Source organism: Suricata suricatta, chromosome 9, assembly GCF_006229205.1.
Source record: "Suricata suricatta isolate VVHF042 chromosome 9, meerkat_22Aug2017_6uvM2_HiC, whole genome shotgun sequence".
In the NCBI taxonomy this organism is placed as follows: Eukaryota; Metazoa; Chordata; class Mammalia; order Carnivora; family Herpestidae; genus Suricata; species Suricata suricatta.
The window spans coordinates 4,120,341-4,142,655 of record NC_043708.1 but is presented as its reverse complement, the minus strand read 5'-3'; the positions used below and the strand labels follow the sequence as shown (position 1 = coordinate 4,142,655).

Sequence of the window (22,315 nt, the reverse complement as noted above, 5' to 3'; positions counted from 1 at the left end):
CATAGGCGCCGCTGTTCTGGATCTCAGAGGGTCTCGGGGAAGTCTTAGGAGTTTGAGTTTAGTAGGAGGTACGCGTTTCAGTGAGACCTGTCTACTTATTACTCACTCACTGGTTATCAAAGCACTTTCTGTAGATTCTGGAAGCTCTAGAATGAGCGCACGCACACAGTTGGTGTTGAAACTAAAAACCACGTGTTTCCACTAATATGAATTGCTTGTTGAATTTTGCTGAATTTGGGATACCTAATTGAAATTAGATATTGACATAAAGATATGCTAACCACATAAAACTAAGTAATTTTTTCTCACGGTGGGGACACGTTGGCTTTTCAGGGTGTTAGATATTTCTGCATTTGATCTTCGAACGTTGCTTACCCACTTTTCCCTACCCAGAAAACTTGGCAATGCGTCTTTACTTGATGAAGTGCTGCGGATCAAGTCAGCCAGTGGGGGCGGGGGGAAGTCGGAGGGGCCTAACTAATGGGAGTTAATTTACAGTTAAGTCAGAACTGAAAACTCGTTTCCCCTGTGCAAGAGGCTGCTTACAGAGTTGAACAGTTTGGGGTTATTTTAATGCCCATTTCTTTGCCACAGTTAGTTTTCTGCGTTACAGAGTACTCTGTGCATACAGCTAATTATAAATATTTGATGGCAATAACATAGTATGGCCTGTTTCCTCAGACATGTTTCGTGATGGGCTGTGCCCTTGTCCTTGCGGTTTGGAATTAACACCAAAGAGACGCCAAATAGTTCGTGATTGACTGCACATCCCAGGTACAAATTCTGAATATAGCGGAATCTTCGGAGCCGAAACGAGGACATAATTGATGATAGGTGAAATCGAAGGACCTTCGTCGTTAGGCTGAATTTCTGTGTGTCTGTGTGTTGACCGTGGTAGGCGGTATGCTTTCACGTCCTCAAATCTCGTTTCATCCCAGGCCTGAGAGTTTACACTGTGGTTTCACGAGAAGTCCTTTAGATTGGAAATGAGCTGTGAGGGGACAGTTTTGTCCAAGTCCAAGCTTAGTTACCCGAAGTCTTTATGAGAATAATTGTACACGGGGTATTCTCAGGGCTCTAGTTACTTGTTAGCACCTCTTGGTTAAAAAAAAAATGTAGTGGGAGCCAGCATGTTTCTGGGAACCAATTGGAATTTTATGGGTTTCTGTTGCTTGTTTGCCATCTTACTTTAATTTCCCACAGAGTAGCAGCAGTCTGTGTGATTGGCATCTTTTTAATGGAATAACAGCAAGGGAATGTAGTGCTTCTATACCAGAGTAGTTTTAGACTTGAAAGGGTCCTTAGAAATCTACTGTTTTGTTTCCTCTTTTTTAACTGGCGTCATTCACATGGGCACTGCTCAGTGGTTTCCACTATATTCACCAGGTTGTGTAGCCATCACGGCTAGCTAATTCCAGCATATTTCCATCAGCCCAGAAAGAAACCCCATACCTAGTATCGCTCCTGATTCCACTCCTCCCCCCACCCCCCGCCCCCGCCCAGTAACCACTCATCTTTGGGTTCCTCTGGATTTGCCCATTCTGGACATTTCACTTCAGTGGAATCAATCTGTGGTCTCATGCGTCTGACTTAATCTGTCTTCAACGTTCATCCACATTGTAGAACGTACTTTACTCCTTTTTAAGGCTGAATAGTGTTCCATTGTGTAGATACTAGAGAAGGCCTGCTGAATTTTGCAGATGAGAAGATGAAGAAGGCTCAATGAGGCTTAAAGTATGTTTCAGTATTGCATCACACTCCAGTTAAGTCTTGAACATCCTTAATCCATTGCTTTAGTGTTTACTTTTGTGTTTTTCCCTGGTGTATGACTAATGAACATTTCCAGATTTAGGACACAGTCTGACAGGTCTATTTTTCCGAAAATTGTCATCAGTATTGTATGGGAATGACATCTGTTTTATAGAGCTTACTATAAACTAAACTGGTTAATTGTTGGGCCGAATTGGGAAGCTCATGATGAAAGCTGAGTATTCAGGACATTCAGTGTTGAGAAAAGCCTAAGAAGTCTTTAAAATCTTGAGGTTTTGGGTATTCAGAAATTATGACCTTCACTCAAGGCTGTTGGTATTTTAATTATCTTCTGTTAGACCAAATATAGAAATGCTTTGTACTGGGTTGAGTAAAACAGATATCTAAGCCTCGAAAAGCATTGATGTTAAAATCAGTCAATTGAAAGAAAGTTGAAAAATATTTAATTTTCTTTCAGTTCTATACATTAAGAAAGTTCAGGGGCCCCTGAGTGGTTCAGTCTATTTATTGAGCGTCCAGCTGTGGCTCAGGTCTGTGGGTTCAAGCCCTGTGTCGGGCTCTGTGCTGACAGCTCAGAGCCTGGAGCCTGCTTCTGATTCTGTGTCTCCTCTCTTTGCCCCTCGCCTGCTTGTGCTCTGTCTCTCAAAAATAAGTAAACATTGAATAATTTTTTTTTAAAGTTACCAGTCCTGACCATTTGCCTCTCTGTGGGTTTTCTATGTTGTCCTTTCTTATCTGCTGTTTATCTTTAACTAGAGGCGCTGTGCACAGAAATCCCCACAGAGCCAAGCCAGGGAAGTCCTCCAAAGTGATCTTGTCACTCTTGTGACCTCCGTAGGGCAGATGAAGTCCTAGATCCGATTCCTGACCTGGTAGTCCTGGAGCCTGGCTTGCTGGCCCAGACTCTCCCCAGGTTACCCTCTTTCCTTCCACCATCAGCAGCTGACTCTCAGGAAAAGGTCAGTACTTACAACTAGCATTTTAGGCTTTTGAAAGAGAACAAATCAAGTAATGATTTTAAAAACCTATGCTAGCCTTGGTGGATATTTACAAAAGGCTGTTTATTTTTGTTGTTGAAGTAAGGTGGGTTTGTGTTAAGGCTGGGAAATTTGGGGCCTGTTATTGGCATAAACAAGTATTAGAATGAACATTTCTTAAAAACATTTCTCTGCATTCCTGTGTTAACCTCTGATCTGCTCTTCCCAGGGCACCATTCTCTGGACTCTGTGCTGACTCCTTCCCACAAAGGTAGTGCCTAGACCTGAGAACTTATTATCATTTCTGAGTCTGAATACTTACTAGTGGGTCATTTTCTATAGTGTGGTCGGATAAACATTGAAACCTCGTATTTAAAATTTGGCATCTGAAACACTTTGGAAGTTGGCAGCAATAGTGGCATGGGGGTTAGTGGAATCTGAGGACGCTGTGCGTAGTTTTGGAAGTTAGTTGACGGTACTCTCTGAGTTGGTGCTTCGTTAGGTGCGGTGGACTTCCCGGCACCCGAGAGCCGTGTCCTAGTCCTGAGTCCCTTGTGTTAGTAGGTCCCATTCTGTTTAACTTTGTGAGTGATTGTCAATAATAGCAAGCCTGGGTCTGCGAATCCTGTCAGTAACTGCATCAGGTTTCCTCGTTAGGGGGCACTGACCAAAGTATCCCGCGTTGGAATCTTAACTTCTGACTTTGGTTTCTTTGTAAAATGACTTGGAGTAGGGGGGTCCCTGACAGCATTTTCAGTTCCTTTAGAACAAAGAAATTGTACTCCTTTCCGAGCTCCTTCCTGCATGACAGTCGGGAGGTATGCTCACTTTCTTAAAGCGGAGCTCTTTAATTTTAACGTGATCTGGTGAATGAGATATTAGAACTCGAGTTAAGATTCTTTTTTTTTTCCGACTTTTTTTTGTTTGTTTGTTCATTTATTTTGAGAGACCATGCGTGCCCGTGAGCAAGAGAGAGGAGGAAAGAGAGAATCCCAAGCAGGCTCTACTGTCATCCCAGAGCCCGAAGGTGGGCCTGGAACTCCTCAACCATGAGATTATGACATGAGCTCAGCCAGCTGAGCCATCCAGTTTCCACACTGAGTTAAAAAAAAAAAAAAAAATTAGGAGAATTTTTTTTTCTTCTTCTTCTTTTTTTTTTGTTGAGAGAGAGAGAGAGAGGGAGAGAGAATCTTAAGCAGGCTCCACACTCAGTCTGGATCTGGAGCCTGACTCAGGGCTTGACCCCATGACCCTGCGATCATGATCTGAGTGGAAATCAAGATTCAGACACTCAACCGACTAAGCCACTCACCCAAGTGCCTGAGGCTCCTTTAAGATTCTTCCCTGGGCCTAGGACCAGTACAGTGCTTTCAGCCTTTTCCATTTATGTAGTTCCTTGATGCTGTCCTTTTTTTTTTTCATACATTTGAGTCTTTATTCAGAGTTGGGGTTTTTTGGTGTGTGTGTGGTTTTTTTTTTTTTCAAGTACCATCTACGCCCACCGTGGGGCTCGAACTCACTGTCCCAAGATCAGGAGTCACAGTCTCCACTGACGGAGCCAGCCGGGGCCCCAGTCCTGCCACTTTGTAAATTATTTTGAGCCTCTTTGCTTTGTCTCTCAAACTAGGATGGGAGAGATGAGTGCTTTGGTGATGGAGGAGGCTGAGCAGTTGGGAGGTGGGGTTCGGATGGGGACGTACTTATACTTATTTATAGAAGTCCCCCTTCTCTGTTGGGGTGCCTTCCAAGACCCCCAGGGGAGGCCTGAAACCACACATGCGTAAAACTTAACTACTGATGAACAGTAACTAAGGATAGAACCGATAACAACCACTGGCCGCAGTAAAAGTCCTGGGAATGTGGTTTCTCTCGCACAAGCGTCTTGGAGGTGCCTGGGTGGCTCTGTGAGTTGAGCGTCTGACTCTTGATTTCAGCTCAGTCACAATCCCAGGATTGCGGGGATCAAGCCCCTTGTGGGCGACAGCACAGATCCTGCTTGAGACTCCCTCCCTCTCCCGCTGCCCCTCCCCGCCTCTGAAGTTAAACAGCAGCAGCGACGTCTGGTGGTGCCTCTGGTTGCACCCTGGTCGCCCTTCTCAGAACGCTGCGAGATGATGACTGGCAGGGGCGAGGGGCCGGGAGGGGGGAAGGACCGCAGGCATGCGCCGCAGTGCGGGGCTGCCCTTGGCCCTTGGACCAAACCCCTGGAAGAGAACCATCTGCTTCCAGGCCGTTTGAACACAAAGCGTGTGCCCTGTTTGCGGGTGGAATTGGCTAGATTTTGTTCTTCCTCGTCTTCCATCGTTGGTTGCTTCCCCTCAGTCTGGTGGTTGTAGGTCATTCACGGGTGTGGGGTCACCTGACCCGTTTCAGCTGGAAGTCCTCATTACGTCTCTTCCTCCCACACTAACCCCTTTGAATCAGTGACCTGTGTTTTTTTCCAGTTAGAGCTTCTGAAATTTGGCTGTGATTTACCTTTTGTCCAGTTGTGTTCTGGTTCTCAGGATCCTAAATTGAAGTCAGACCGGTTCTAATAGTCTCATTGCAGAGAGACTTCATGTGGCTCTCTGGACCCTCCAGGGGACACTCCAGAGGGACCTCCAGCTGTGTGACAGTTTTCAGAGGAGGGTTGGGATATTTTGCCTCATGAGCCAGCTTGGCCTCGGTGTGAATCCGATATTACCGTATTGAGCGCATTGGCAGCCGGTAGGCGTCCGCAACATACTTGACCTGCAGAGCAGATCAGTTGATAGCTCCCCGCTCTACAGGGCAGACCTGTTCAGTAGCGGTTGCGAAATGAAAGGGTTAAAACAAGGGCCACTGCAGAGAGTGGCTTTTCTTTATTTGAATACATAACAGTAAGACATGTTTTAATAAAACAAAACTGTACGATTAGAGTTTTTTTTAGGGCATCATAAACTTATATTTGGCCAAAACCCCCAAAAGTTTTCTTCAGCAAAAATCAGATTAAGTGACCAAAAAATAGCAGACATTGATATTCCTCGATCTTTTCCTTAGTGTGTGTCGAGTTCTTGGTGAAAATGAGGCAAACATGGTCTTTGCTTTCTCCTACCTAACCTTGCCATTTCTGTAGCAGGTTTGTTTTTTAATGTGATTTTTTTTTCTATATAAAGAGTTTATTTGCTTACATTTTGTTGTGGAGTCCTTAATGGCCCTTGTGATGATTTCTGCGTGCGGGTAGTCTTCAAGGAGTTCAACAAGTTAACTTCCTTGTAACCTGCTCCTTATGGGGGAGTCAGTAACAGACACACTGACACGCAGCTTGAATATATACTATGTGAGCGAACTGCAGTTCTTTGGAAAGGCCCAACGGAGGGTCTCGGGAGGCGAGAGTACTGTGGCCCAGACGTTGCTCAGAACTGCCGGCTAGGGAGGTCCTCAAGAGCAGGTTGTCCTTAATCCATGTGACTGGGGTTTTACCGTTGCGTGCGGACCACGTGGTTATTGTCTGTGCTCGGGACAGACTGCTTTGACTCTGTCACTTGTCTTGCTCATTTGCTCAACGACGAGTTCACTCACATGTTCATTCTGAGCCATCTCCTCTCCACGTTTTCTTCAATAGATAATATTCTGGATTTCTCTGGCTTTAATTAAATGCAGTACACGTGCCAGTCATGTCCATGTAGTTCTCTTAGCCTTGATTTCTTTTGTCCTCACATTTGCGTATCCAGGTATCTCCTCGCGGCCTGTCCGAGAGGTGCCTCACAGCCGCCCCACATTCAAGTGGAATTCCGGGGCCTCTGTACACGTCTTTCCCGCCACCGTTCTCTGGCGTGGCTGATGGCACCCTCCCAGAAATGCAAGCATGAGAGTTCGACGGCCCACTTACCACCCTTTCCCACGCCCTCACCCACCCATCTGATTCACAGCCCGGACACGTGTAGGCCTCCTCCAGAATAAAACTGGAATGGGGGGCTCATTCAGTTCAGCGTCCGACCTCAGCTCAGGTCATGATCTCACTTGTCTGGGTTCAAGCCCCGCATCAGGTTCTGTGCTGACAGTTCAGAGCCTGGAGCTGCTTTGGATTTTGTGTTTCCTTCTCTCTCTCTTTGCCCCTCCCCTGGTTGTGCACTTGCTTGAGTGCGTGCTCACTCGCGCATGCTCGTGCTCTCTCTCGCTCTCTCTCGCTCTCTCACACACACACACAAATAAACCTTAAAAAAAAAAAAGACCTGCTTACAGATGTTGTCACATTTGGTAGTAAATCTCATTATTTGGTCATCTGAGTCAGAAATTTGTTTTGTGTCCTATAAAAAAAAATCTCCGCTGTAGTTTAATCCTATTTACTCTAAGTAAAACCCCGTCATTTACATAAAAGGTCAGTAAGCTTTCCCTGTAAAGGGCTATAGATGGTCATGTTTTAGGTTTTATAGGTCCTAATGCAAGTGGTCAACTCCACAGTGTCACTGTAGCAGGAGAGTAGCCATAGATGACGCCGAACCAAGCGTGGCTGTGTCTCAGTAAAACGGTATTTGTAAAGGTAGATGGCGCGTGTGCACACTGGCTCACCACAGCGTTATCTACAGCAGCCGAACGGTGGAAACAGCCCGTGTGTCAATCAGTAGATGGATGGATAAACCAAATCTGTCTACACGGGAATATTGTTTGACCATGAAAAAGAATGAGATTTTTTTAATATATGCTACAACATGGATGGACCCTGAAAACATTGTGCTTAGCAAAATCACCAGATGTGGAAGGACAGATACTGTTTGGTGCCATTTACAGAAGGATCTGGAGGGGCGCCTGGCCTTGGTTGCTTGAGGGTCCAACTCTTGATTTCAACTCCGGTCATGATCCCAGGATTGTAGGATTGAGCCCTGCATCCTGCTCTGCACTAAATGTGGAGCCTGCTTAAGACTCTCTGTCCTTCTCCCCCTCCCTCCCCCTTCCCTCTCTTTCTCCCCCTGTCTCCCTCCCTCCCCGGCTCTCCTCTCCCTCTCCCTCCCCCTCCTCCTCCCTCTCTTCCTCTCCCCCTCTACTTCCTCCCCTCCCCACTCACTCTTGCTCTTTCTCATGCTCTCTAAAATAAAATTAAAATAACTTAAAAGGTACCCGGATTAGGCAAATTAGTACAAACAGGAAGTAGAATGGAGGTTACCAGGGAAGGGGCCAGTTACCGGTAATGGGCACTGAGTGTCTGTTGGGGATGATGAAATTTCAGGTATAGGTAGTAGTGATGTATGTTGTATGTATTTATATACTCAGTATATGTACACGTATGTATATTGAGAGTGAATATACCTAATGCCCTGAATTGCACATTTTCAGTGGTTAAAATTGTTAGTGGTTAAAATGGTTATATTTACAAATGGCCAGAATGATCAACATTATGTTAATGTCTATTTAACGAGAAGTTGTTTATTTTTTTATTTTTTTAGTGTCTGTTTATTTTTGAGAGAGAGAGAGAGAGAGAGAGAGAGAACATGAGCAGCAGAGGGGCAGAGAGAGACACAGAATCGGAAGTAGGTTCCAGGCTCTGAGCTATCAGCACAGAGCCCTACGCGGGGCTCGAACCCAGGAATTGTGAGATCTTGACCTGAGCCGAAGTTGGACGCTTACCGACTGAGTCACCCAGGCGCCCCGAAAAGTTCTTTTAAAAAATAAGGAAACCATGAAAATGGCGGGGGGTGCTGGCAGGCGGGTTCCGGCTCACCAGCTGTGCTCTGGGATTGTGAAAGTTGTCTGTCTCCACACACTTCATGCACGTCCTGGGTTGTGGTTCTTAGTGATGTCAGTGACTGTTCTGGGCACTTTGATGTTCTTGAATGTTCGCGATGAGAACCGAGTCTGGAGCCTGAGAAAGCGTTTCCTCATTTGACTTGTTTGTGTGTGTCCCCCCCCCCCCCCCCCGCCCAAATTTAGAAGTTTAAGTCCCCAGTATGATCTTACTCAGAGGTGAGGCCTTTGGAAGTAATTAGGTCATGAGGTGGAGCCCTCACCACGGGCCACGAGGGAGATGTGAGCACATGGCAGGAAGGCTGTCGCCTGGCCAGCGGGAGCAGCTCCCCAGGAACCGGATCGGTGGACACGTCAATCTCCAGAACTGGGGGAGAGAGACGGGGTTGAGCCCTGCGCTCTGTGCCAGGTGCGCAGGAGCCCCTCCCGCTCAGGAGCTTCCTCGGCAGCGGCAGCCGTGACCGTCAGCCTTGCTGGCGTCCTTGTCGCAGAGGCACAGAGTGGCCCCCTGCCCGTCAGGGCATTTCTGCAGCCCCCAAGAGTGGGCGGGATAGAGGTCGTGCCTCCGTGGGAAGATTGGACAGCGAAGGAGTGATGACCACGCTGGGAACCTAAAGGATCCAGATGCGGTGCCGAGTTCTCCCTCGCCTCCGAGCCTCGGGGTGCGTCGCCTGTCCTTCGTGAAGGCATCCAGCTGTTTCTTCCCCCCGGGCTGCTGCTTCTGCAAAGAGTGAACCTGGGATAGGTTGTCCAGATCATTCTTGGTCCGAACAAGAGGCAGCTGGGCCTCACCATGAAGAACCCAGGTCTGAGAAGCTGCCCGAGTTCACCCCTGCCACCTCCTGGCCTAGTTAGTATGGGGCAGGCCGCTTAGCGTCCCTGAGCCGCAGCTTTGTCCCCAGTAATGCGAACGAGCCTACTTGTCCACTTCAAGGGCTGGCCGTGCGGTGACTAAAACAGCGCCCACTAGAGGCCAACTTTCGATGACGTGTCAGCTGCTGATTCCTTGCGGTGATGAGTGACGCTTTCTGAGATGAAGAGTGGGGGAGAAGAGAAACAAAGCTTAAAAGGGTCCTGTTCTGTGCTTTTTCTCATCGCCAGGAGTGAGTGATTGAACGTGACAATGACCACAGGCATCGAGCGAAACTACCTTCTGGAAACAACCTTCTGTCTTCGTCTTGCCCACAATCCCTGGTGTCTGAGAGCTGCGTGTTACGCAGCTGGCCCTAGTTGTTTGGTAGTAACAGCAGCTGTAGGGTTGGGTTTGGGTGGGTTTGGGTTTTGGTCTTTTTAACGCTGGTGGAAAGGTAAGGATCAGACGAGCCAGTTTTCACTTTGGGGAGTCCTATGGTTACAGCTGTCTGGCAAGCATTTTGATGGAGAAGCAGAAATCTCCAGTTAGCATTGAAAATTGGGGGCCCCGGGGGGGGGCTCAGTCAGTTAAGCGTTGGGCTCTTGACTTCACAGGTCACGTTCTCACAGTTCGTGGGTTCAGGCCCTGCGTCGGGCTCTTTACTGACAGTGTGGAGCCTGAGTGCCTGATTTAGAGTGTGTTGGTGGTGTTACCAAAAAGTCCAACTGTTAGGAGGTCAAGGACGAGAGAAGACTCCGCGGCTAGAGCAGGACAATCAGCAAGCCCCTAGAGAACACCCCCCGCCAGGCGCCTATGAGCTGACCTGTGAGGAGCACGGCCTGCTGAGGGCGCGGACGGCTCGCGCAGGGGAGAGCTAGGAGGCCGGGCCAGACGCGGGCGCCAGGAGGCCGCCTTGAAGTAGTTTATACCTCTGGGGGCACCCAGGTGGCTCAGTCGGTTAAGCATTCAACATCGGCTCAGGTCATGATCTTCCGGTTTGTGAGTTCAAGCCCCACATCAGGCTCTGCCGTGCTGTGTGCTCAGGGCCTGGAGCCTGCTTTAGATTCTGTGTCTCTTTCTCTGTCCCTCCCCTACTCACTCTGTGTGTGTCTGAAAATAAGTAAACATTAAAAAATTAAAAAAAAATTGTCTCTGAAGGATTCCCGCCACAAGGTGAAAGTACATCGGCTGTTTTGCGCATCAGTTGATCTTGGTGGCACACAGTGCATCGTCCCAGCAGAGAACAGAATGAGGAGGAGGAGTTAAGTTGTGAGGGTGGTTGAGGTTTGAGATGAGGGTGGGATCTACCTTGATGGCCATGGGGCAGGGGGAGACGACCTTTCAAAAATCAATAGGGTTTGCGCTCTCGGATGTGGGAGATTAATGACGGGGGCGGGGGGGGGGGGCAGGGGAGGTCAGTATTCCTTGTTGTTTATTTTTTAACCTTTTGAATTTGTAAGACCTGTGGGTAGAGATGTGCATTCTTGGAACACGTATTTGTTGAGAGCCCATTATGTGCGGACTGAACAGGGGCCTGGGGATCAGAAGTGACGAGCCCCCCATCCTCATGGTGCTTACCGTCTAGCGGGATAGGCCGTGCGCTGTGGTTCGGAATTAGCACGAGCACGGGCCACAGGGTTGGGGTGAGGGGCCGGGAATCCTTGGAGGGACGGAAAGGCCAGCATAGGCAGAGCAGAGCGAGAACGAGGGTTGAAGGTAGAGCCCAGACACGGGGCAGAGGTTGGAGCAGGAGACTCCAGGCTGCGGGGCCGCTTCACAGGAGATGTGTAGAGTGGACAGAGAGCAGATGTGTGGGAAATGGGGCAAGGGGCCCAGTTGGAGAAATGGGGGCAGCCCCAGGCAAGTGAATGCCGAGTCAGGAATGGAGACTGTTCCCGGAAGGCTAAGCCGGCCACACCAGCACAAAGGTTTGGCATCGCAGAGTTTGGTGACCTTCAAGCAGGAACGGGAATTCGAGAGATGGAGGAGGAAGACTGGGTGGGTAAGAAAGGGGCTGCGGCTATAAATCACCGTCTCAGACGCTGCTCATGAAAGCCCTTTTCATAGTTTTTTTAAACGTATTTGCCCACATGCGCATTTTTATGCCCCTAAAAATAATCTTCTGGCATGTTTCAGATGAAAAAAAAGATATTGACCATGAGACAGTGGTTGAAGAGCAGATCATTGGCGAGAACTCTCCTCCTGATTACTCCGAGTACATGACCGGAAAGAAGCTTCCTCCCGGAGGGATTCCCGGTATTGACCTCTCAGACCCCAAGCAGCTGGCGGAATTTGCTAGGTAAGTTGGACGAACTTGGCCTTTCTTTTTCATCTTACAGAGTGCTTGAGTGTCTGCAGCTATGTTTTTGGTGCCTAAGTAAGTTCCAATGGCGGTTTGTATTCTTGCTCTGAGGAGCCTCCTGAAGACAAAGGCAGCTAGTCTTATTTTTAGTAGGAACTATGCTGTGAGTGTGAGTGGCACCATTTTAGATCCTAGCAGACAGATGAGGCAAATACTTTTTAATTTCGTAGTTGATCCTGCCTGCGAATAAACTGCACGTGATTTGTTTGGAAGTGGCTGTCTTTACACTGGCCTCCTGGCATGTATTGGACACTTGAGGGTATGGTGCCAGGCCCCTGGGTCACTTCTAGATGGCTGCAGCCAGCCACGGGAAAGGAATCGTCCCCTCGTTTTTCAGCAGGTCCTCAGTTTCCCTCCCAGCGTCTCGTTCATTAAAGCTGGCATCACAGGACCAGGTCTAGTATTTAGGGCTGGGACCCCTAGGACAGTCCCAGGCGAGCCGTCAGGAAAGTCTGAACCCGCTGCGGGTTTGTGCTGCCGGAGGCGGGCCGGGTTCCCGCAGGAGCCTCTCTGCCCCTTTTCATGGTGTTTATTTTCCAGTACGTTTGGCAGTCGTTACGAGGATGTGGGACACACTCAGAGACAGATTGTAAATAAAATGAAAAGAACTCCTGACCTCTGGAGCGGGACTCCTTCCTCCCCGGTCCGGGGTGAATGAAGCCAGGAGCAGCCAGGGGGCGTGGGCAGGGCCAGGGCGGGAAGGGAGACACTGTCGTGGCCCCACGCCGTCCGGGGACAGCACGGGGCCGCTTGTTCTTTCTCCTGAGAGCAGAGTGGAGGAGATAAGAGCTGGAGGCCCTGGAATGTTCTGGTCTCTCCCAGCCCTGCCGAAAGAAAGGTGGCTGACCTCCCACCACGTGGAGCCTCAGTTTCCCCACGTGTCAGATGGGTGCAAGGGACAGATGTGCTGTTGCAGAGGGGTTTCCATCCCATGGAACTGCAGTCGTGAGGAAGTAGACAAATGAGCTGATTGCTGATTGATCACCGCTTACCCAGAACAGTTAAGGCTTCTGTGCTTTGAGGACACCGTGTCCCGCCTTTTGTTGCCATTCACGGTTTAGACACTGGCACGTTACTCAAATATTTGCTCCATTACCCCCCCCACCCACAAACGCGAATGACAGTGGAGTCTGTAGAGGTACAGTCAGCAGTGAGGGGAGTTGGGACAGATCTCAGTCACATCTCCTGCCAGGGTTTAGTGCTGTCACGTCTGCTTCAGTGAGCACAGGGGCTGCTCTCTCAGGGGCAGTGCTGCGGGACCCAGGCGTCAAGGAAAGCCTCGTAGAAGGGGCGGCATCTGATCTGAGCCCTGAAGACGTGGAGACTTGGCGGCCGGCGCCGTCTCCTTGGCGGGCCTGATGCTGCAGTGGGAAGGGGCGCGGTCAGCCCCCACTCGCAATGTGCTCAGAAAACAAAGACAAAGCTTTGGCTGGGAATTTGGATACTCTCAGGGAGACAGTTGGAGTTTAAGAGGTCATTGGGCTCCGTGACTGCTGGGCCAGCTTGTGTGGACGTTTTCAGCGTGCAGAGGTCGGCCGCCGGAGGTGTGTGACCAGTAGGGCAGGGGCTCCGTGATCACAGGGGGACTTGGCGAATTGCACCTCAGCCGCCTCCTGGCTGGCTTGGTTCGGGTGCAGCCAGCAAGCGGGAGGGGTCATGGAGGCCCGAGCCAGGACTGTGGCGGCCAGTCTAGGGAAGAATCCGTGTTGATCAGCGTGGCAGGGGATGGTGACCGAGAGCCAGACCAGCTAGCTGTGTGTCTCAGCCGAGGAGGAATTGACATAGATGTTCCAAGCTTTGCACCGTAGGCGGCAGGAGACTGGGAGGGGGTGCCAGTTCAGGGCTCGGGGTGGGCAGTGTTTGGTGTTAGGTCCCTTCCTGTGGGACTCCAGGTGATTTCAGGAAGTAAGTTAGGGACTGTGGTGCAGGTGGCGAAGCGGGAAGGTGCCGCAGACAGACCCTGTGCTCAGAGGGTAAGGCCACCAGCGACAGGAGGGAGGGCCCATCCACGCAGACAGGGTGCTTGGGAGAGTGAGGACAGCATCACAGAAGCCTCTGGGGTGGCTGGGAGGCCAGGAGAGGGACAGAGGACGGTTCTCTAAGGTGTACACTGCCAGGTATTTCCGGGGAGGGGCGGAGGGCAGAGGCAGGGTGTGGGAGCGGAAGTAGTTGGGTGCTGGTGGCCCTGGGCCTTGTTCCCCCTTGCTGATGAATTGGGGCAGCTGGTCTGAAAGCTCGTCCCCAGTTTTAGGAACAGAAAATACGGTGTTGCAGCCCTCTACTCAGGAGGCACGTGTCACTGTTGTGGGATAATAGATGGAAGTTTCTTCTCGTTTCCATGTGGCCTTGCCTCTGCCTCGGGGCAGCCTTAACCCCATGAGGTTCCAATGCGACCTTTCTTGGCCAACGATAGAGAATCCAAAGACAGAGGAGCCACGTTTTATGATTTGTGAGAAGTTACTATAAACCAGGAATCCTTGGTCCAGGCGGAACAGTGGCAGCGGGAGGCGTGGGAGGACTTGTTGGGTGTCACACGCACCCTTTCTGAGGGGTCCCTTGCAGACCCACCAGCACAGCAAAAGGAAGCCTTCCTAAAGAATCTGGTACACAGATCATCAGGCAGCTGTGTGATGGGCTGGAGACACGTTCGATTCAGAATAGAGAGTTGGCAAGTTGTAAGAGTTTCTTGAGGAAAAGTCAAGTGGGAACAGAAAGGTAGGAAGGGAAGGAAAGGCAAGCAGCAGGTGTTGGGATGAGAGAAAGGACGATCAGAAACCCCATGAAGGGAGAGAGGCGGTGCTGAGAAAGCCAGGGCCTAAAAACATTTGACATTGAAAGTGCAGAGCACCTGTTTGGCCTGACGCTGTGCATCTGGGTGTCCCAAAGCCCCTGCGTTGGGCTCCTCGAGCAGGAAGCACGGTCCTCGTGCACAGGGATGGACGTCCTGCAGTGGGTGGCGTCTGGACGTGATCATCTAAACGTAGCGTGTGATTCTTTTCTGATGAGCCCGTTAGACATTTCGTTCTGTGCACCGGATAGAATGAGATCCACACCCTTCCTGACGGTGTGTACAACGTGAGGGTGTACGGTTGGGCTCGTGCGCGTCCCCGTTGCCCCTAGTGTCCTGGAGCAGGTCATGTCCAGCCACACCAGTCTCTAATGGGACGGTGGCGGCAGTGAGGGGGATTGGAGCCTGGAGTGCCCTGTTTTGTTAGGTCTTCGTGTTTTGAGAACGGGTGTAACCACCTGCTGAATAGGGTTCTCTGGGGTCCCTGGCACTGGGGCTGGGGGCTCTGAAAGCCAAAGACAAGAAAGCACTAAGTTTCCAAGTGTCGGCCGTCAGACTCCGGCGTCTTCACCTGTAAAGACCCACAGACCTTGCTCTGCTGGCCCCCGCCCTTCATCCACCTCCACTCTCTGACCCTGCTGTTGGCATGAGGTGGCACGTTCGCTGCTCTTGCCTGTTCCCTGTGTGCCGGGGTGACAGGCTTCTGCCCCGGACCTCAAAACCAAGCGAGGAATGCTTCGGCATCCCTCCCGCACTGAGCTAGCAAGCCAGTGGTAAAACAGTTACCGCGGGGGAGCAAGAGTAAGGAGTCAGGGCTTTAATTAGAAAGTGCTGGTACTGGGGAGGTGACTCTGGGACCAGGTGAGTTCCGCTTCCTGGTGAAATCAGACATGCTTTGTGCCTTTTGCACCAACTAAAGTTAGCCCTTGGGCAGCCCATGGTTTAGAAAGCGTGCAATTCAGAGTGGTTAGGTCAGTCCTGGGTTGGTCATTTTTGTCATGTCCACCACCCACCCCGAGGCTCCTTCACGGGGTCAACGTGAAGATGAGCTGTGCCGGCGGGGCTGGAGGTGAGCCGCAGCTGCAGGCGGGGACTGCTGCGCCTCCGGCAGGGTCACGGCCTCGGCCGCTGTTCCGGCTGGAGGCGGCAGGGCTTGCTGGGCAGCAGAGAGGCCTGTTTTCATCGAAAAGCGCTGCTTCACTGGGCCATCGAGGGCCACCTTCGAACTTTTTTTCACCCTGCTGAAAACCGCACCACAAAAGCCCTGCCGGTTGGGCCCCAGAGTCCAGGCTCTGCGGTGCTGCCCCCCCCCCCCCCCCCCGTGTGCAGGGTGAGCTGGTGCGAGGCCAGCGGCCGGGCCTCGGGGAGCGGGGACTCCGTTTCTGTAACTGGATGGAAGCTTCTCCTGCTGGGCACCAGGCTCCTCCCTGGGATTTGTGATAGAGTGAAGGCGCCTTTCCATTTGTGCCGTCTCTCCAGTCTCTCAGTCCTTTAGTTGAAACTGGGGGCTTGGAGCACCAGAACCCTCTGGATTCCTAGGTCTGGCTGGCTTTTTTTTTGTTGTTGTTGTTTTTTTTTTTTTTGTTTTTAAGGCATGAACTTGTTGATAGCTAGGCCCACTTAGCACACAGCCAGGGGGGACAGTTGCTGCCGTCGCGCGCCCCGTCTCTTCCAGGCGTGGCAGCTCTGGCGCAGGTAGCATGCTGCCTTCTTACAGAGGGAGAAACTGAGGCTGAGAAGTTCAGTGATTTGCTCAAGGTCGCGCGGCCCGCAGGAGTCCACACCAAGTCCGCCGCAGGGCCTGGGCCACCGTTGGTGGTGTCCGTCGCAAAGGATCCCAGTGGGAAAAACCCCAGTCCTGGGTACCTGAGCAGTTCGGGCGGCTGTGGAGACGCCCGGAGGGGCAGCAGAGGATTTCAGTCTTTTTTAAAAATTCTTTTTTTAGGGCTTTTAGATGCTTTTTTATTTGGTGGATAATCCGCTGGTGCCATGAAGACTTTAATCTTAGTCTTTACTCGCTCGCTCACGCGCTTTTCAATCCGGGCTTTGGAAGTGACCTTTTCGGTGTTTGCCTTCAAATAAAATAGAAAAGGTACCAACATTTACTGCTCATCGGCCGCTCTGCGGTGGAGAAGGAGGGTTTGCCAAGGAGCTTAAGAGTGGCTGCCGTGAAACCTTCCACTTCCTTCCCGGGCTCAAGGGCGTTTGTCCAAATACATGTGAAACTTTCGTTCTCAAATCAGTGATCCTGCTAAATGCTGGCACACGTTTTGCAAATGAAATTTTTAAGAAAAATACCACCATTCAGAAATCGAGAGTTTGTTCAGTGGTACAGGGGGCCGTGTTCTTTAATTTTGTGTATATTTGAACATTTTCATGATAAACATGATTTGAAAATCTAGTTCCTAGGAGTAAATTGAAGAAGCTGTGCGGGAGGTAGAGTGGGTACACGAGTCTCCCTGATGCAGGCTCCTCGCTGACCTTGACCCCACCTGCGAACCCCGGAGGGGTGGGACAGGAAGTGGCTGTCTGCGGCTGACCTGTCAAAGTCAGTTGATTTCCGTCACTTGCACACAGTGAGGTTCACTCTCTGAGGGGAGCGCCACCTAGGAGGACTCGGGCAGGCGAGGTCATGCGGGCAGGCGAGGTCATGCGGCCGTTTTCGCGGTCGGGACCGCGCGTTCCCAGAGCGGTCCTCGGAGCGTAAGCAGTGTGCGTTGGGAAGATGAAGCCTGGTTCTTAATGCACCTTGTGTGGTGGTTAATACCTGCGGGCATGGAGCCCGTTCCTGTGTCACTGTTGTTCTCCGAGCTCGAATGCTGCCTGCAGGTGGCGCAGCGGCACCTTATTCTGTCCTCTGCCCCCCTGCGCCGCGCTCATTCGAGCTCCAGGATTTAATCCTGTTCTAGACAACAGGATAGTTCTGCGCCCTGTATGCGCACAGCCCCTTAGAGAGTACTGCTGGCTGAAGGGGCGATCGTCCAAGTACAAACAAGAACGCGGATCTCCAGGCTTGGGGTGGGGGTGGGTGCCAAGCCGGAATGTCCTCCTAGAATTGAAAGTGGATGGTGTATGCGGTCTTGAACAGACTCCTTAGAACTAAATTCCACATCGATTTTCAGCCTTTTGGCTGAGATCAAGAGAAGTGAAGAAATAAGTCACAGCCACCCGTTAAACTGTGTCTCCGATGCTCGCCCAGGGATGGAGAGTTTTAACTAGATGACTTCGTGAGCTCAAGCTTTGCCAAAGAAAAGCTTCAGGTCATCCCTTTTCCCAGATCAGGGCTGAAGAAGGGTAGTGTTAGGGCCTTGGCTAACTTAAAGGAGACCCCAGACATCTTTTGTCCTGACAAGAGTGCTGGTGAGTCAGCCCTTCCTGGGAAGGCCTTGCTGGCTGTTAAGTGTGCGTCCTCGCGTAGGAGTGAGTGGCAAATGCAGGGACAGGAGAGACCCTCTGTTTCAGAGAAGTAAATCTGTTTTTCTAGTTTTTCTAGGAACTCTTAATCTCTCACCCCTCTACCACACACAGATCTGTAGGGAGTATTTGGAGACAAAGTTTTGACCAAAGACCAAAGGTTGGTTCAATGGAAATAGCAGGTAGGTAAGCTACCAAATCAGTAAGCTCTCTGGGTAGTTGCTCCGCACGGGGCTCTCCGCACTGCCCACGTATGTGATCAGGCCTCTTGTTTGACCCCATCCCGGAGCAGGGCCGGAACCCTGTCAATTCAAAAAAAAAAGCACTTAATTTTGGAAAATGGTAATCTCCTTCCCACCGCCACCAAAAGTAGTCGTACGATAAAACTTAAACAGTGTGAAAGGATGTGGGGTGTTTCCGCCTGGCCACCAGTCCCTTCCCCCCCTCTCCGCCTCGCCCCCAGCCTCAATACCAACACTTCTGTTAACTGTGTCTCTTTCCAGAATAATGTAAGTAGTTCTCTTCTGGACCCTTTTACAGAAGTATCTTACGGATCAGGCCTGTCCGTAAGAAATGAACCTTCCTTCCCTTTCCTGTAAGCAGTGTTCTAGGGACACGTGTAGGGCCTCCCGTACCGGCTTCTCCCTTTGCACGAGGTGCCCTGTCCTCAGAGCCGCCGCTCCTGGACACCACGCGTGCTCCCGCCGAGAGGCCCCTCTCTCGTGTTACGTAAGGAGCTGGAAGGAAGGAGCAGATGCACGAAGCACCCTGAGCCCTTCCGAGCTCCCGGAGAGGCCCTGGCCACAGCCCCACCCCGTGCGCGCCGCACCCGCGAGGCGGGCCCGGGCGTCCCCGGTGTGGGCGCGGTGGCCGCAGCCCGCCCTCCGGGACGCACGCAGCGGTCTTCGTGGTTTGTATCTGTGAGGAAACCATCCTAGGGGCTGCGTGATTGATGCCAGCCGAGTCTGCCCGCTCCTACAAATCTCTCTCTCCTTTTTTTTTTCTTTTTCTTTTTTGGTAAGAATGAAGCCAAGAAAAATTAAAGAAGACGATGCTCCAAGAACGATAGCTTGCCCTCACAAAGTAAGTACGAGGGGGAGGGCTCTCCCCGCGTCTCGTAATTAAGGGAGGAGCTAGAGTCCTCGGCTTCTCCCATCCGGAGGCTGTGTGTGTGTGCTGTAAGTTGGTCGTTCAGTAAAGGCCACTTTCCCTTAGTGCTCCTGAGCGGGGGGACTGTGGGGTGCCCGTGTGCTTGCCCCCGGTATGTGTCGAGGATACAGTGCTAGGATGTGATTCCTCCTGCTGAGTCCTCAGCAAGGCCGGTCTCCAGACGTTGGCTCGTGGCTCCCCCGCGGGCCTTTATGGGACTGTAAACTCATTATGGAAATTTGGAAATTATTTTGGGTGTTGCTAAAAGCAAGCCTAATAAACTTCATTTCCTGCACAATTTTCTTAATTTACCCTGTTAATTGTGTGTTACTAGTAGGATGCTTAATTGTTTTCAAATGCGGGTCGCCTTCAAGACCGAAGAGTCGCCTAGACAGTCCTCGGGGGCGTTGGCGGGGTGGGTTTCACACTCAACTGGATGGCTGTGAAGCTCTCAGAGAAAGAAGGGCCACGCAGGCGAGGGAAGCAGAGGGGGAGGGTGTGCATGGGGCGAAGAGTGTTGGCGGCCCGGCTCGGAGGGGACGTCTCCCTGGGCGCCCTCCCGGCCCTTCGTGCTCTGTTTTAACTCGCGCTCGCTGCGTAGATGCCGAAGCCTGGAGCTCTTTGCTCTGGGGCGCCTAGAAACAGTGACCCCACAGCTACGCCCTCCCTGCCTGTCGCGTCTCTAGCTTCTCTGTGTGCTTCTTTCCCGAATGACACTCGACCGGTTCCATCTTCTAAGCAGAGACACAGCCTGAGGGTCAAGGTGGAGAAGCTGCGGCTCTCTGCTCCCTCGTGTCCCCCCGCATCGTGCTGTCCCCACCCCCTCCATTCCCCGACGGCAACTGCAGAAGAAATGGCCGAGGCCGTGCGTCTCTGGGGCGTCTCTGGGGTGCCCCGCGCCCAGCCGCCACCCCTCCCCTCCCCGTTGCCCATGTGCCTACTTCTAGTGGCTCTCCAAGTCCGTTTCTTCTGTAGTTGTCACTCCCTGGGGACCTCTTCTTTCTTTGTCAAGAAAGGGAAAGAGGCAAAGAGAAGACGGAAGAGTAGGCGATGGAGAAGGGCAGCCCATTCTCTCGCAGCACAGGCTGGGGGCCCACCCGAGCTAGTGGGGGCCAGCTGCCAGGCCGCCTCTGCCTGTTTGTCAGGCTGTGTCACTTCGGGGGGGGGGTGCATATTGGGTGAGGCGGCTGTGGTGCGGCTGGAAGCTGGGGTGCTGGGTTCTATTCCCGCTCAGCTCCTACTGGCTGTGCGGCCTTGGGCAAGTCTACCTAAAGACATCTCTGAGCCTCAGTTTTCTCATCTGTAAAACAAGGGTTTGCCTTAAATGAGAACGCCTTTTTCAGCCGTTTTTGTTTTGTCTTAAATACTGTGGTATTTCTACTGCAATGCTAAGTAAAACGGAAGCGGGGTCTGGGTGGGGAGGGTCTCTTGCATCGGTGACGGCTGTTCAGTGGTTGGATCCTTTGTAACGGCTGCGGCGGGAACCTCTAAGTCTCTCTCTGTTCGAAGGGCTGCACAAAGATGTTCAGGGATAACTCCGCCATGAGAAAGCACCTGCACACCCACGGCCCCAGAGTCCACGTCTGTGCAGAATGTGGCAAGGCCTTTGTTGAGAGCTCAAAACTAAAACGACACCAACTGGTTCATACTGGAGAGAAGCCCTTTCAGGTAGAGCCAGTCCCTTCCCTAGGCAGGCCCGGGTGCTGGGGAGGCGCGGCCCAGAGCCTTGGGAAGCGGCTGGGGTCCCGAGGAAGCGCTGAGAAGGGCTGCCCGGGTCCCGGGTCCTGGAGGCGGGCTGCAGGGGTGTGCCGGGGGGCGGGGGTCTGAGGGGGAGTACCTCCCGTGCGGAGGAAAGCAGGCTTGCTCGTGTGAGCCTAAAACTGCAGTCCTAGTGCACTCACAGGGGCGTGTAAGCACTTACTCTCTGTCGTTGACATAAGCATGTCGCGCTCCTAATTGACCACACGAGAACAAGTATGGTTAATATTTTGTCTTTTTTTTTAATGTTTTATTTATTTTTGAGAGAGAGAGAGAGAGAGTGCAAGCATGAGCAGGGGAGGGTCTGAGAGAGAGGGAGACACAGAATCCGAAGCAGGCTCCAGGCTCTGAGCTAGCTGTCAGCACAGAGCCTGACGCGGGACTTGAACCCATGAACCGTGAGATCATGACCTGAGCTGAAGCCGAACGCTTAACCAACTGAGCCACCCAGGCGCGACTGTCTTGTTTTTTAGAAACCCACAACATGTAAACAAACTGGCAGTGCAGCTCTAAATTTAACATGGTTCTTCTTCTCCTCCTTTTTTTTTTTTTTTTAATGTTTATTTTTGGGAGAGAGACTAAGCATGAGCAGGGGAGGGTCACAGAGAGGGAGACAGAATCTGAAGGAAGCTCCAGGCTCTGAACTGTCAGCACAGAGCCCGATGCAGGGCTCAAACCCACGAACTGTAAGATCATGACCTGAGCCGAAGTCAGATCCTTAACTGACTGAGCCACCCAGGCGCCCCCTTTTTAACTATTATTTTTATTTATTTATACTTTTTATTTTTTTATATTTTTATGTTTTTGAGAGAGAGAACCCAAAGCAGGCTCCAGGCTCTGAGCTAGCTGTCAGCACAGAGCCTGATGCAGGGCTCGAACCCACGAACCGCAAGATCATGACCTGAGCCAAAGTCGGACGTTTGAGTGACTGAGACATCTAGGTGCCCCAACTTTTATTTGAGTATTATCTATACCCAACGTGGGGCTTGAACTCACAACCCCGAGATCAACAGTCACATGCTCTTCTGACAGAGCCAGCCAGGTGTCCCAACATGATTCTCTTTGACGACTTGACAGCAGAACCCTTCCTAATCGTTTGTATTTTTATTTATTTACTTACTTATTTAATATTTGTTTATATTAGAGAGCTCACGCAGACACATGCGCACCAATGGGGCAGGGGCAGAGAGAGAGGGGGAGACACAGAATCTGAAGCAGGCTCAGGCTCCGAGCTGTCAGCGCAGAGCTGGACTCGAGGCTCCAAGTCACAAACCATGAGCTCATGACCTGAGCCAAAGTGGGACGCTTAACCGGCTGAGCCCCGCCCCCCAGGCGCCCCTCACTTGTATTTATTATCTGAAACATTTACCGAAGTCCTAAGACCTTAAGGTGATGCTGAGAGAGATACTTGGTACTTTGCCAAGTGTCTGTCTTCCCTCGTAAGTCGCAAGGACCGGCTGTGGGTTCGGGAGTCCCCCTGTGGCGGGCCGGCCGCGTCCCCCGGGCAGGGAGGGCGCGGCGTCCGGTGAGGGCAGCGGGCCGCC

At 51.5% G+C, this 22,315-nt stretch overlaps 1 protein-coding gene across 2 annotated transcripts in view; it reads left to right on the top strand.

Moving 5' to 3' along the window:
- The first annotated feature begins 9,153 nt into the window (after window positions 1–9,153).
- Window positions 9,154–22,315, top strand: part of YY1 (YY1 transcription factor) — an 18,156-nt gene continuing 4,994 nt past the window's right edge. Inside the window, exons 1-4 of one of the 2 annotated variants that reach the window (XM_029950195.1) lie at window positions 9,154–9,550; window positions 11,437–11,599; window positions 18,887–18,947; window positions 20,523–20,681. In XM_029950195.1, the coding sequence (XP_029806055.1) occupies window positions 9,481–9,550; window positions 11,437–11,599; window positions 18,887–18,947; window positions 20,523–20,681 (453 nt within the window). In that variant the 5' untranslated portion in view covers window positions 9,154–9,480. Of the gene's footprint in view, window positions 9,551–10,759; window positions 11,303–11,436; window positions 11,600–18,886; window positions 18,948–20,522; window positions 20,682–22,315 lie in introns of those variants that run through there. The other variant, XM_029950194.1, reaches the window with a different exon arrangement.